The sequence below is a fragment of the Acanthochromis polyacanthus genome, chromosome 23, assembly GCF_021347895.1.
Source record: "Acanthochromis polyacanthus isolate Apoly-LR-REF ecotype Palm Island chromosome 23, KAUST_Apoly_ChrSc, whole genome shotgun sequence".
NCBI classification, from domain to species: domain Eukaryota; kingdom Metazoa; phylum Chordata; class Actinopteri; family Pomacentridae; genus Acanthochromis; species Acanthochromis polyacanthus.
The window spans coordinates 8229363-8244603 of NC_067135.1; the positions used below are offsets into that span (position 1 = coordinate 8229363).

A 15241-nucleotide genomic window follows, 5' to 3' on the forward strand; every position below is an offset into this window, starting at 1 on the left:
GATGTAGATGGAATAAAGAACATTTTCTGTTCACCCATGAAGTAATGAAACTGCATCACAGAACTCAGCTGGCAGGGAATCTACAAGTTCTAATAACATTTAAAAGTTTTAATCTAATATTCAAATAATGTTTTAATGACATTTATCATTTTCAGTAATGTTCCTATTAAGTTAAGAGTTTCCACTGCAACATTCAGAGGATGTTTGAAGAACGTTGTCAGGAACACAGATGGTGCTCCAAAGAAGGAAAGCTCTCAATGCATTTAAAAAAAGTTTTCCATATGTTATGGAGGCATCAGATGACTTTTTTGAAATGCTCTTGTACTGCAATATATATATTAACAAAGGTAGAACATTCTTCCTGTAATGTTCTGAAGACATTTAGGACGTTCCATCATAAAATGTTCCTCTACAAAACATTCTCACGATGTTCCACGATGACAATGTTCTCAATGCAACATTCAAAAAATGTTTTCCAGATGTTATCAGGGCTTCAGATGCTTTTATACAATGTTCTTGTAATGGGATATATTAAGAAAGGTGGACCATTTTGTTGAGGCACACCTTGTAGAACCTTCTTTGTAAAACATTCTCACAGTGATAACAAAGGAGGAACGTTCTCAATGCAATGTTCAAAAGATGTAGAGAATGTTGTCAGGAACATAGATGATGTTCCATGATTACAACGGTAGAACCTTCTCAAAGTAACGTCCATAAACTGTTTTCCAGATGTTCTCCAGACCTCAAACAATTATTAAAAATGTTCTTGCAAACATTCTAATGTTCTGAGTATGCTTTGAAGATGTTTTTAATGTCCCATTGTAGAACACTCTTCTACAAAACATCCTCACTATGTTCCATGACAACAAATGAAGAACGTTCTCAAACAACAATTAAAAATGCTGTCCAGATGTTATTAAGCCTCACTTTAAAAAAAATGTTCTTGTAATATGATACATGAATAAATGTAGAACATTCTTCCTGTAATGTTCTGAGGCTGTTTCAATGATGTTTTAAAGAACATATCTAGATTGTTCTTCTGTTAAACATCCTTTCAATACGTATTCCATGAAAACACAAGAAGAACGTTCTCGATGCAACATTCAGAAAACGTTTTCCAGACGTCATCAAGAACTCAGATGATTTTCATAAAATGTTCTTGTACTGTGATACATTAACAAAGGTGGAACATTCTGCCTGCAATGTTCTGAGGATGTTTTGACATATAAAACGTTCCCACAATGTTCCACAGTGCTGCATGACAACCACGTAAGAACGCTCTCAGTGCAACATTCATCAGTCGTTATCTTCCTTTTAAAAACAACATTCTGGGAAATAAAAGAAAAGTTCCCACATGAAACATTAGTAGAACTTTGCAAATTTTTTTCAGAACATATTTGGAACAAAAGAGTCAGACTTTCAGCAGCACATTCTCACCCACTTTTAATGTCACCCACCCACCATTCTTCACCCAGTGAAAGTCGTCTCGTCATTCATTAACAGTTTTATCTCGACTCTGGAATCTTCTTTGAGGTCAGAGCTGCACTGAAACTGGCCTGAAAGATAAACACAGAACTCACAATTATGCAGTATCTTCACACAGATAAATAAGCTTGTTTTTAAACAAAACCTATCCAAAATTAAGTTGATAAATCAGATAAGCTCAAGTCTGAATTCTCCTGCCATGTTAGTGTTTGTTTGGTTTTCAAACTTGCAAATTCTAAAACTCTGAGCAACAACCGGCAGATTTCAAGCTCAGATAAATCCAATGACCACCCGCACGAACACCAAATGACTGAGAAACTCAGCTAACGGAGGATTTAGCAGATGAAGAGTCAAATATTTTTCCTCAGAAGTTGGTGGAGACCAAAAACAGAGAATAAAAAAGAGTGAATATTCTTCTTAAATTTATCAGATGTCCAAAACTATAATACCAAATGAATGCTTCTGTTGTTTTCTGGCGGCAGGATGTGAAAATGGGCTTGATGACGCACAAAAAAATGAATGCAGTTTAAACAAATTGTACTAGGCTAAGTATTGCTGTAATCCCGGTTAGCAGAGAGTGTTGGTGGTGAAAGCTGCACCCAAGCAAAAGAGCAGAAAAAACAAGTTTCAATGCACCACAATGGTCTTTTTTTTCCTGCTTCAACTCATCAGCATCCTTCCTAAAACACTCAAGTAGATGCTTAAACTCCAGCAGCACACTTGTTGCTGGGAATCCCAACCTGCCTCCAAACTCCTCACAGCAGGATCTCACCACAAGTCTTCAGTTTATTCTAAGCATCATTTGTTTTGTTTTTTCATCCATCCGGTTCATCACCTGATAGCATTCCCCAATCCACTCCGCACCACCACCTCTTAGTCTCATCTCATCTCCGTCTTTCTCTGCTCCTGATTAAAAATGGTTATGCACTGAGTAAAAGGTCGCAGTTGTTATGGAAACAAGGCTGGTAACAAAGGCTGGACACGTGGGTATACGGAGGGAGAGACGGGGGGGGAGAGAAAAAAGAGGGAGATGTGTCTGAATAAACATAAACATGCAGAGAGGAGGAGAGGGCAGGAAAACGAGAGAAAGAGGGAGAGGTCTGAATAAATAAAAACACATGCAGAGGGAGGAGGATGAGACGCGGCGAGGTCACAAAATGATGGCTCCATCTGCAATAATAAAAACAAAAGATAATACTGGGTTTTTGTCATTCTAGGAAGGCGGTCGAGGAACAAAGGTGTGGACAGAGTGGCAGAGTGGGAGAATGCAATTGATAGATAATACATGGATCTGCTGCACAAGCTGGAGAATACTAAAAAGCACAAATTGCTCGCAGAAAAGCCTACCAAAAAGCCTGAAATTGTGTGTGTGTGTGTGTGTCTTTGTGTGTGCGCGAGTGCCCGAACGTCATCTCTCTGAGGGCTCGTATTATGTTAACCACTTAGACTAACATCAAACACTCTCTCTCGCGCGTTCGCACACATGCACACTCTTCAGTAGAAGCATGAAGGTGCCAGCCATATAAATAGGATATCCCAGAGCGAGAGATAAAAAGAGAAAGGGACTGACAGAGAGAGAGAGAGAGAGAGAGAGGGGAAAGAGATTACAAATTCAAAGGGGAGACAGAGAGGGGTGAGAAAAGGGATGGAGGGAGTGGAGTATGAAAGTGTGAGAGGGCAAGAACAGGAGGGGGGTGAGGACGGATAGATATAAAAGGATCAATAAATGGCATAAAGTGTATGTTCATTGATTTACTTTCAGCGGGAAAGTGGAATGGGGGAGAGCAGAAAAAAGCAGAGAGAGGCAGCTAGCAGGAGGGGAAGGAGATATAAAACCTCAATTAAAGCTGCATTAATCAATACTTTCATATTAACAGTGGGTCAAATGAGTGTTTTCGGTGGGAAAGAGGCCAATCACAGCGACAAAACCGCAGAGAATTATCACCTGATGCTGCAGATGCCCTCAGCCCTGCCTTTTTTAGCTCATCAGTTTGGTTTTCAAACATGCAAACTCTTAAAAAAGAAAAAAAAAACGGGTAGATAAATCCACTAAAACTACTTGCACGAGCACCAAATGACTGAGAGAAAAAAACACAGCAAGTGGACGATTTAGCAGCTAAAGAGCCAAATGTTTTACTCTGGAGTTGGTGGAGACCAAAAACAGAGATAAAAATGAGTAAACATCGGATTTAAATCGAGCAGTTTGCCAGAATTATACCACCAACTAACTGAATGCTCAAGTTGTTTTCTATTTGCAGGATGTAAACGGCCATGTTGGGAGGAAAAAACAATGAATGCAGATTTAAACAAACTGTTTTTCATTTCAAGTAATGGTTTTGAGGATGCTGTTTGGGCCAAAGATGCCATCTGTATGATTAAACAGGTTGTCAAACTAATATAATGTTGTCAGGATGCTTTCGAGGCCTCAGATCACAGAAGGTTTTTACAAAATGTTCCTGTAAATGCGACATATTAACAAACACTAAGGTTAAAGCAAGACATCATATGATACTGTATATAAGAATGTTGCTCAACAAACATGTATAGAATTTTTTTAGAGAACATAATCCTACCTTAAGAGACACACTCAAAAGATTACTAGAACTTCGCATGAGTTTCTCAACATTTATAGAACAAAACATCCTGTCCAGCATCTAATGGTACCTTTACACATGTGGTTTGAACATATCTGCTCATTCAAGGGTTTATTCTCTTTATTTTTTTTACTATTTTCTACATTATAGAACTACTAATACTGAATACATCACTATGAAATAACACATTAAACTATACAGAAACTATAAAAATGTGTAAACAGCAACATGTGTTTTTTAATTTCAGATTCTTCAAAGTAGCCATCTTTTGCTTTGATGGAAGCTTTACACATTCTCTCATGAGGCAGTCCCCTTAAATGCTTTTGAAGGTGTTCCCACGTATGTCGGGCACTTGTTGGCTGCTTTTTATTCACTCTGTGGTCCAAATAATCCCAAACAGTCTCTTTTGGGTTAAGGCATTATAGAAGCTATATTACCTGATGCCTCTATCACTGTACGTCTAACAAATAGGCCTGACTGAGTCTAGAGGTTTATCGTTGGTCACTGTCCTATTGAGAACCTCGACTCCATATAAAAACATGCAGTATCTAGGATTGAAAAGTGAAGCCATTGTAGAAATGTCTGCATTTTTTATAACAGCCAGCAGGGGGCGACTCCCCAGGTTGCAAAAAGAGATCAGATTGTGTAGAAGCCTGTGAGAAAATGATCCGACTTCTTACTGCTTTGTTACCTCAGTAAACATCTTTCTAATGGGTATATGGTCTAAATGGCTAGTTTTAAGACTTTTGAAAACACAATTTGATGTTTATTTTGTAAATTATGGTTCCATTTTATAGGAAAATAGACAATTAAACGGGTCGTGTTCTCAGTTTTCAGTCAGATCTGCACTTCAGCAACGGCCAAATTCAAAACTCAAGGCTTCAACGTTTCTTAACCGAGTCTCTAGAAAGCGTTTCCCTCGTGAAAACAAAGGAAGAATGTTCTCAAAGAAACATTCAGATTCAGTTTTGGGGATGCTGGTAAGGAAACACTTTGCTGAAAACATTACTATAACTTTTGCGGAACTTTCTCAGAACGCTTTCAGAAGAAAACAAAAAAAAAAATCTCCCATTTTTTCTATTACACATACAAATAGCAGTCCCGCCTTTATACACCTCGAGTTTCAGCTCAGGCTTTCTGCGTCACTGATAAACGATCATGCCACAATGAGGTCATCAGGTGCCGCATTTTCCAGATATTTTCAGAGGTGTTTTGAAACTGTGCTGAGACGGTGATGGTGACATTCTTCCCCCAACGTTCGGTCTGAAGTGAAAGAGACACCGAGAGACTGAAAACATATGCCAAGACAGACAGAAACAGAGAGAGCGAGGTTGGAACAGAGCATGAGGCAGACAGACAGGAAGAGAGAGAGTGTGTTTATGTGTGTGTGTGTGAGAGAGAGAGATGGGAGTATGAAAGACAGAAGTGTACTCAAATAGCCGAGGGCAAGGTGACAGAGAGGAACGAATGGACAGAGAGGGATAACAAGCTCAAAGAGGGGAGGATAGTGTGTGTGCAGTAGAGACAGAGAGGAAAAAAGGAAGACGCAGAGGGCGGAAGGGATACGAACGAAAACAAAAACGGCCAGAGAGAGGGGAAAAAAGTGAGTGTGCAGACAGCCGAAGGTGTCACAGTGTGCTGTTTGGCTTCATGATGACCCACTGGGCATGTAGGTCATAACGGTTTGTGTCTCCGAGCCACGACTGTACGCCCGCGTGCATTCATTAGTGTGAGCTAGTGTGTAAATAGAAGCTCACTAGACACACACAAGTGGGTCTCTGAGTGTGCGTTTAAGAGTGTGTTTGGTCAGAGGTTGGAGAAGCAGTTTTTCTAGCCGGTAGGACTCAAAGAGACACTTAAACACACCCACGCAATTTCTGCAAAAAAATCCGGATTTGGCTCACACACACACTCACACACCAACAGCTGCCCTTCATGTCATACATGCACACGTAATGCACCATGTATGGCTCTAAATTATGCACAAATACACACACATATACACACACACACACACACACACAACCCTTTCTTTTGATCTCTCATGATAACACACACACTCACAGGGGGAAGCTATTATGCTCTCAGGCTGGAGTGTTTTGATGGTATAATTGCAGTGACCAGTGAGGAGAAAGAGACAGAGGGAGGGATGGAAAGAGGGATGGGGATGGAGGGAGAGGAAAAAAAAAAGAGGAGAATGCTGACACTCTCAGCATGCTAATGTTGTGAGGCTCTACCCCCGCTCTGATTTCAAACCTCCCTCCATCCATCCATCTCTTTGTCTCTCCATCTTCCTCTCTATCGCACATCCTCTGCATTTCACAGGTGGAGAATGAGGGGGAGATGGATAGAAAAGGCAGAGAGGTGGAGAGATGAGAGGGAAAAAGAGGGATATGTAACAGGATGGAGCTATGTTATCTCTTGCCTTCTCCGCCATCCCTCCATCCACTTCAAGCTCCCCACAATGGTCAATACAAAGCAGGGGAAAAAAAAGAAAGAAGAGGTACTGGGGGGATGAAAATAGAGGAAGAGGGAGGGTCAGTTTTTTCCATCCCTTTAACAATGGAGGGATGATCTCTGCTTATCCTCTAATCTCATCCCTTCTTTTTTTCCTCTCCTCCATCCTCTCTGTTATCTCTCGCTCCCTGCAACCCCTAATTTTCTCATCTGGTGAGCGAGAGGGTAGCCTTTTCCTCTCGCCGGCCTCCCTCTTTTTTTTTTTTTTTGTTGCTTCTCCATCTGTTTGTCCTTCCAGTCCTCCCTCTATCCCTCTCTCCTCTCCAGAGATGGGATTCTGCTGTATGGCAGGCAATGATCTGTTTTCTCTTTTTCGCATCCCAGTTTCTCCTCTTTTCTCTCCATCAACCACTGTCCTCTTTTGTTTTGTCAAAAATGCAGAAAATAAGCGTACGAAAGGGAAAGGCAGAGGATTTAGTTCTTTAAAATATTACTCAAAACATGCACATTGAAACATAATTCTCTATTGTCTGTCGGTAAATGCTTGATAAGATGCTGGAAATTTTTTTTTTTGGCACGGTACGGTCTAATATCTGGAATGCATGTAATATATATTAGATATGTTATTACCATTCTAATAGATTTTGTCCTAGACTTCATGGCATTCCATTTACAGCACAGTTAACATAATAAGAGAAAGAAACTGAACTAGTCGCAGCTGTTTTGCATTTGATAGCTGAAGGCAGGAGAATTCATCAACAGCCGCGTTCTAGTTTCATCCACAGTTTATTGCTTTGTGCTCCGATTTGTTCAGCAGAGGAAAACAAACATTTCATTTACCTGGTTTTAACATCAGTACTGTAGATGATGAGTTTCTGCACAACAGGATGTGTGATCAGTTATCATACAATAGACGACAGTGCCGCTCAGGGGTAAAGCCTCGCTACTGCAACATGCGAACCTGCAGAACCATCAGGAACGACTATATTCTACTGAGAAGCCAGTGTTTGCTTACATTAACGCTGTACAGTGGACAGCCCATTCTGAAATGATGCAACCATTAAACACGCTAATGGCTAGATTAGAGAATACACCATCACACATACCGACTCTTGGCTTTTTGTCCCTGTGAGCAGAAATAAACCAACAATCCCTGCGCTGAAGTGCCTGATTATGTGCATTTACAGTAAACAACAGAAATAAGGACTCCTCTGTGCAGTGTCACTTAAATGTCACCTTTTCATAGTTGCTTTTTCTAAACCGACAGAGTATTTTCTTTTCTAAACAATTAAGAGAAAATGCTTTAATTCTAGTTTCACTGTGAAAATATTTTTTTCCCCTCACATTTTCAAACTTTAAGACGACACGAGTGCAAAGGTGCTGAGAAGACATCATTTATATCCCGCATTTATGATATTTAAAGCTTCACCTAAGAGAGCAGAAATCTCACTGACTTAAATTAAAATCATATTTATTAACAAAACATTGTGCAAAATGCAAATCACTGATATACATACACATTACTGTATTCAAGAAGAGAACATTATAAAAGCAAGACAAAGGTAGCGAGATGGATTATTCATCGATCAATCCAGTAGGTGTACGGTTACTTTCAGTTTCCATATATTTAGATGTTTTAAATCATATATTTTTCACTAAACAAAGGCAGCTAAAGGACCAGTCTGCAGTGTAGTGTGTACCTCAGGAGTGTGTGCCATGAACAGTAGTACTTCCCACCTGAAGGAGCTTGTGTTTGGGAATGTTGTGGATCATTAGACCAAACGTACATGTGCTGACATCGTGTGTTGCCATACTTCATTGTGCATTTTTGTGAGTACAACCCTGAGCTTCACTGTCTTTGATTTGTCTTCGTGTGGGCTTTAACATACGGTATGTGTGCAGGTCTACGGGTCCTGTGCATGTGTGTGTGTGGGTGTATGAGTGTGTGTGGGTGAGGAGTGCCTGTCGACCAACATCTCGGCATGCTTCAGATACTGGGCGGTCCGTCGCATCACAGACTCCTTCCGTACTGGATCAGGGTCTCCTGTTTGGACACAAAATGTTGAAAATGATTAGCATGGATTAATAGCGGAAGTGTATACATTCCAAGAGTGCACGTGTCCACTGTATTCATTGCAAACAGAGAGACAGCTGAGTTAGAAGCAGAAAACAGCAGTTCCTTTTAATTTATTTGCATTGCTGCTGTTTCTGGTTCTGGTATTTTTAAGGTTTCGTAAGGGAACATCTGAGCCGAAAAAGTTTCTTTGGCAGCGGTGGGATTCGAACCCACGCCCCCGCAGAGACTGGAGCCTTAATCCAGCGCCTTAGACCGCTCGGCCACGCTACCACACGTCAGCAAACAAATCACTGTCAGACACGGCAGCGGGTTGACCTCACCTTTCCAAGAGCAGACATGAAGGGAGGGAAAACAGCAAAGCAGTTATAAACTAATGCAGGGTTGCGACATGTTAACAGTAGCAGGTGACACATACTAACTGTGAGATTAAGTTTAACTTGTCTATCTATACGCATTTAAAAACCTCATAAAGGTTTCATGTGTGGTTTCTATTCTGCTTAGAACTTAAGTAAGCCTGTATGTACAAATCATCAACAACTTCTGCTCCCACGGGTGAAATATCTTTGCTTTGATTTTGAGAGCCACTGAAACAGAATGTGACTCCACAAAAAGGAGAAGTTTGAATGTCCCTTTCCAGTCATGTGATTAAATCTCTACAAACTCACCTCTGAGTACCACAGTTACATTTTTATAAGTTTTGTTCTTGAAAAATATCCCACTTGCTACTCTGCTCTACTCTACACTGCACAATGGCAAGTTGTAATGTGGAGAAATTCAGCCACATGTTTTAGCCAGGAACCAATTCGGAATAAGGTTAATGATACAAAAAGTCCCTCTGTGAAACTGCAGACAGGTTTGGAACCTTGGGTTATCACATATGAAATCGCATAAGTCTGAATCTGTGTCTTTGAGCTTCAAGATGGAGATACAGTATATTAAAAAAAAGCATCACGTGGACATGTTAGCATGGTAAAAATTAGATTTTCACCAGTTTGAGGGTCTTAAAGTGGGAGTGCTGAAACCTTTTTTGATTTCATGGGCCATTCTAAGATTCTGATAAGAGACTCCTATGTATCAGTACATCATTGTAATTGTTTAAATGTGTCCATTTACATGCATTGATTCTGTGGCAGAAGTGTGTCTCAAACCCATACGTCCAAAGAGACTGAAACCTTAATCCAACACCTTAGCCTGCTTGGGCATGTTGCCTCATGACGCGAGTGTTTTCTTTTAAATCTGAACTGAAGAAGTTTGCAAGAGAATGCCCTCAGGTACCCAAGCCGTTTTCTTTTGATTTAATGTGCATTACTCTGAGCGCTAATGCTGAAAGTTTGGAATCAATCAGACCCGAAACAGCACATTTTTAGACGACAGTTCAACAAATCTTTACTACAACCCCGTACAATATCTTAAAAGCCTACTTGGCAGCGGTGGGATTCGAACCCACGCCCCCGAAGAGACTGGAGCCTTAATCCAGCGCCTTAGACCGCTCGGCCACGCTACCACATAAACACTTCCTGACTGCACAGCTGATGTAATAGTCCATTAGTCCACTACTGACTCACAATAAGCACACAGGAGAACAGTAAATAGCAGAATAAAACAGCACTGTTGGCTGTATGACAATGCCATGTTTGCTTTGCTGTGGCTCAGGCTCTCCTGCATGTGAACATGTTTGTGTATCAGCTGTTTCCAATGCATTTATCTGCTCTGTACCGTGTGAGTGAGCAGCACGTCAGAAACTCAGCAGAGCGGAGTAAGTATTGTCAATAAGGCGTTACAGCTGTAAACTTCAATGCTCAATTTATTGTCTTATTCGCACGTGGTGCATCGTCACGCAATCCGCAGCTTTTGCAGCTGAAAGAGTGACTTCATGGTCTGTCTCTATGGCAACAAAGCTGGTTGATAATTCATGCACAAATGACCATAACAGAATGCATTCAGGTAAAATGCAATATTTAAAAGAACTGCGGTGTTTGTTGGGCTCACATATTTACAGATTATAAAACAACCTAGAAATAGAGACAACAGACAGCTGTGCACTGCTTCACTGTGTTGTTTCACCACATTCTCACCTCTGTTGCAATCATGTCCCATTTTCTTAGCATGCGGTCAACATTTGCCGACTTATATTTATTATTGGAGGGTTGCCGGATTGACTTCTAATCGCATCACACTTCCCCTCATCTTTCCCCACCGAACCGTTCCTCACCCTGAACTCCAGTGATCAGAATATCCACCGCCGTCCGGTATCCACGAATGGCAGAACTAAATTCTCCCTCCTTCTCCCTCTCCATGGCAGCTGTTAGCTCACTGGCGGCTTGGTTCAAGTATCCTGCCTCGCCTCCATTCAGACTGGCTGGTGGCAGCGAGAACAATTCTGAGTGATCCGTGGAGGAATTTGATCTATCTGAAACAGAGAGGAGTAGAGAAATAACATTTGCAGTGGGTTGAAAAGTTGTTTCAGTAAGCCCATGGTGTCTTTAGATTCCATCTGCTGTCATATCTGTGACACATTTGTGAAAAGAAAAAAAAAGACTTAGGAAAACTGTCACTATCTGAAAAAAAAATCACTGATAATCTGTTTTATTAACGGCAAAAAATTCTCTGGTTCTCCCAGGTTAAAGAGCTACTGATGTCCTCTGTCTAATTACAACAGTCAATTTTAATATGACACTTAAAGCTAGCTTTCCTTAACCTGTACTTTAGAAGTGAAAAAGCCTACTTTGCAGCATTGGGATTCAAACCCACACCCCCAAAGAGACTGCAGTCTTCATCCAGCACCTTAGACCACTCAGCCACACTATCTGGTGTCAGAATCCACTGTACTCAGCACGAAACCAGTAGAAATGAATGTATAACATGGAACTCTAAAGGCATTATGCAACCAATTTAATTGTAATCTGTTTTTCATCCATTTCTACAGTTTAACTCAATTCAAGACAGAAAATCTTTCAACTGTTGTACCACACACCATCAGGTCTCAATGTGCAGCTGTTAGCTCTACAGATATTCATAAAGCCACTCAGCCAAAGTACCACATTCAATGCAAGTGAAGGGCGTGCAATCAGGAAAGCTCTGCATTATTAAGAAATGCCTGTCATATTTACACTCCATCTTTGACTGTGTGATGCTCAGCGTTATAAATATTTGCTGGATTTTAAAAAGGAAGCCAAAGTAAAAATGCTGAATAACAAAACAAAACGTCAAGTTCGGTTTTTAGACAAACTGACCCCACACTGAATAGCCAGTATTAGATTCATGACTTCATGATTGGAAAGACTGAAAGCAGCTGATTAAATTTCCGTTTATTTTTATATCACCTTCTTTATAGCAGGGATCAAAGACAGCCAAGTCATTATCAGAGAGTGGAGGAGGAACATCTTCCTTTGGAGATGGGATTTGCTCTTCAGCCACGGAGTCAAACAGTGCATCAAATTCTTCCTGGGTCTCTTCTGACTGTCGGTGGTTTCTTGCTGGAGATGGTTCAGGAGATGGAACTGAAGGAGGGAACATAAACTAAATGATAAGAAAGAGGATAAAAGTGACAGACAGAAATTCCAAAACTCTAGTAGTTGTACCTCGATCATCCAGTTCTGCATCACTAAGCTCCTCTCCTTCTTCTTCTGTCGGGGAACCTCCGATTTCACTGTAGGCCTCAGCTGCTACTTCCGGTTCTCCCACTTCTAAGCTCAGGTTGGTGCCCAGATCCTGGGGTAAAGTAGGAGCCTCCCTTCCCTCCTCTTCTTCAGCAGGTTCACAGTCCGAGGCCCTTCGTTTAGGAAGAGGAATGAGAGGGGGAGGCAGAGGCCCAGCAGAAGACAGAGGGGAGGGATCCAGAGGTCTTGTGACCTCACCACCCTGAGAGGAAGGAGGATAAAGAGAAGTGGCAGGAGACGGGAGGGGAATGGAGAATGGAAGGAGAGCAAAGGGAAAGCAAAGAAGAATATGTGCAATATGAAGGAAAAAGGCAAAAAAAAGATGTAAAAAGGTCCAGGAGCATTACGACACTTGGTCACATAGACGGGCAAGACAAATCGTTGGTCACATCTGATGCTTCACAAGCTTACATACATGTACAGGTTATTCCATCTTCTAGAAGCTCATTTTCTTGACCACTGACACACTATCATCAAAACAATCACCACATCCTGCAATGATGCCATATTTTCCTGTTAAGTTCTCGTCTACAACACATCAGGACGCATTACACTTCACACTATTCAAGAAATGTTGTCAGCTGCATCCCAGACCACCTCAGCAAGTAGTCTGAGTGACCGGATCACAACAGCACTAAACTTAGAGCTGCCCACTTGTAATTAAACGATTCAAGATGCATTTTAAAGCCAAGTGTAAGCACGGTCTTTGCTTATATATATATATATATATATATATGTGTGTGTGTTTGTGTGTCTTACTCTGAAGAAGTCCTTGAGCTGTGGGCTGTTGTAGAGTGCAGGTATGCTGGTAGTAAACAGAAGCATGGTTTCTGCTGCGTTCCTCCTCTCTTCAATCACAGCCTCGTCAAACCTTCCTAAAAACAGAAGCACACAGTGTAATAACTAACTCAGTGATAACGTTACAGACAGTATGTTAGAAATTCAGACAATGGTGCCAAATAATTACAAGGAATAAAATAAAATATATGCAAGCATAAACTAAACTCAAACTAGTTACGGTTAAAAAGTTCATTTTTTGTGTGTTTGTGGTCGTCCTTGTGGCTGTAGTTTGCAGTAGTGTTAGATAAATATCATCAAATGACCACCTCTTAGCCAAGCACTTCATATATTTAATATATTTTTACATGCTGCCATAAATTTTAAATGATGACAGTCTATTAGTATGGCTCATCAGTGCTGCTGTCTTCGTAGCTGTGTATTGGTCACCACTGTTAAGCCATCAGGCGAGAGGAAGTGTCACAAGAATCATGACAAAATGCTTGAAACAGAAAAACTGGAACAAGCAAATCATCTCAAAGACACTCAACAGGCTGATTGCATAAAAAGCAATAAACCCCAGCCATGAGTGATAGCTGAGCAGATTTAAAAGCTTTGACAGTGTGAAAAGCATCTGTAGTTAAGGCAGACAACCCAGCTGTCTGAGATGGAGCTGGATGAGTTTATAAATTATCACAATGATTTGTTGATTTTACCAAAAACTTGTGCACGAGGAAAAGGTGGAAAGTCCTCCTGTCTTCTGAACAGGTTCCTGTGGGTGTAAGCCAACTCTCCATGGAGCTTCTTCAGCTCTGAGAACCTCCTCCACACAACCACCTCCTTCACATCTTCGGGATGACGCTTGGACACAAACTGCAAACAACAGACAACAACATCAAACCTCAGACCTGTTTTTTCCACCTATCAACTTCAAAATTACAGGTGAAATTGAGATTGAAAACAGATCACCTGGGCTGTCTTTGTCAGTATACCTGCTATTAACTATGAGAGAAAATGATGGAGGCTTGAGTTTATCCGACAAAGTCATGATCCTCTTGGATTTTGGCTGCATGCCTGTCTACACCACGGGGCATTAGTGTGGTCATGGGGGTGCTGGAGCTTCTGAACTGAATCACAAGTTCTCTGTGTTTCACTTGAGTGCTCTGTGTGCACCATAAAAGGCCCATTGTGCATTTATCTATCTGAGCTGTGACTTCATTGTAGCATGAATGAACAACAACGCAAAGCCACCTAGTTTTGATTGATGTAACTGACCAAAAGAGAATAATGTTACAACACAGGTGTCATCAATTAATTACAAATTCAATTTTAGCAAGTCGTGAACACATTAGCTTAACAGAAAGTTATTAAGCATAAATAAAAACACCGGCTACGTTTCTATAAATGACAGTGCAGCTACAGAGAGATAAACAGTGTAAACTAACCCTCGCTGTCACTTTGTACTCGGTGTGCCCCTTCTCGTGTGTACGTGGGTCGCTGACGGTAAAGAAGCGATAATATTCTTCTTTGGCTTTCCGGGACATGTTCGTTAACGGTAATAACACGGGAAAAAAACAACGTCTTTTTTGGCGGCACGGAACAGAACTGCCAGGAGCTGCGGTGAGTTGGTCTGTTGTGATTCTTCAGCCCGACTCTCCACACATTTCCTGGTGTGTGACGTGGCAAATGCGTGATGACGCGATAAAGGCGACGTTAAATTACTTATTTGTATTTTTTGCAGCAAATCGTTGTAAGCTAGACAATGAGCTACAACGCTATAAAACTAAAAAAAAAAACATAAAATTGTTTGATGCATCACAATAAAATGTAATTGAACTTTACTGGTCAAAACTGTAATTGTATTTTATGCTTTAATGTATTTATGCACAATATTTTGCTCTCCTCATGTACAGTCAAGCCTGAAATTATTCATACCCCTTGCAAATTTTGACTTAGTTACTTTTATGTCAATCAGAAATGTGTTTGTTTTTTTTTATTGGAAATGGCACAGTTGTTTCCCAAAAGATAAGATGATGTACAAGAGGTATCATTGTGGAAAAAATAATTTCTCAGCTTTGATTTGCATTAAAAAGGAACTTTAAGTTAGAATTTGCTAGGGGTTTGAATAATTTCGGTCTTGACTGTATGTGAATAGGGTGGACAAAATAGTAGGAACACTTTTAAATGTAACA

The 15241-nt window shown here is 40.7% G+C and overlaps 1 protein-coding gene and 2 non-coding genes across 3 annotated transcripts; all 3 read right to left on the bottom strand.

Annotated features, from left to right (window-relative positions):
• Positions 1-7990: 7990 nt before the first annotated feature.
• snx15 (sorting nexin 15) lies at positions 7991-14725 on the bottom strand. The gene is made up of 7 exons (XM_022210341.2): positions 14495-14725; positions 13766-13922; positions 13032-13147; positions 12195-12474; positions 11937-12113; positions 10826-11023; positions 7991-8580 (listed from the first exon to the last, which is right to left on the bottom strand). Exons 1-7 carry the CDS (start codon positions 14591-14593, stop codon positions 8441-8443), a joined length of 1167 nt encoding a protein of 388 aa, XP_022066033.1. The 5' UTR covers positions 14594-14725; the 3' UTR covers positions 7991-8440.
• trnal-aag (transfer RNA leucine (anticodon AAG)) lies at positions 8802-8883 on the bottom strand. The gene has a single exon. It is a non-coding gene; the product is annotated as a tRNA-Leu (tRNA).
• Positions 10036-10117, bottom strand: trnal-aag (transfer RNA leucine (anticodon AAG)). Its single transcript has one exon. It is a non-coding gene; the product is annotated as a tRNA-Leu (tRNA).
• Positions 14726-15241: the final 516 nt, after the last annotated feature.

What these genes read in the sequence shown, in the direction of transcription:
- snx15 (XM_022210341.2), bottom strand. Translation starts at nt 14,593, where the DNA reads ATGTCCCGGAAAGCCAAAGAAGAATATTATCGCTTCTTTACCGTCAGC. An exon ending in AGTACAAAGTGACAGCGAGG is followed by an intron (nt 13,923 to 14,494) that starts GTTAGTTTACAC and finishes TGTTGTTTGCAG; the next exon opens with TTTGTGTCCAAGCGTCATCC. An exon ending in TGCAGAACTGGATGATCGAG is followed by an intron (nt 12,114 to 12,194) that starts GTACAACTACTA and finishes TCCCTCCTTCAG; the next exon opens with TTCCATCTCCTGAACCATCT.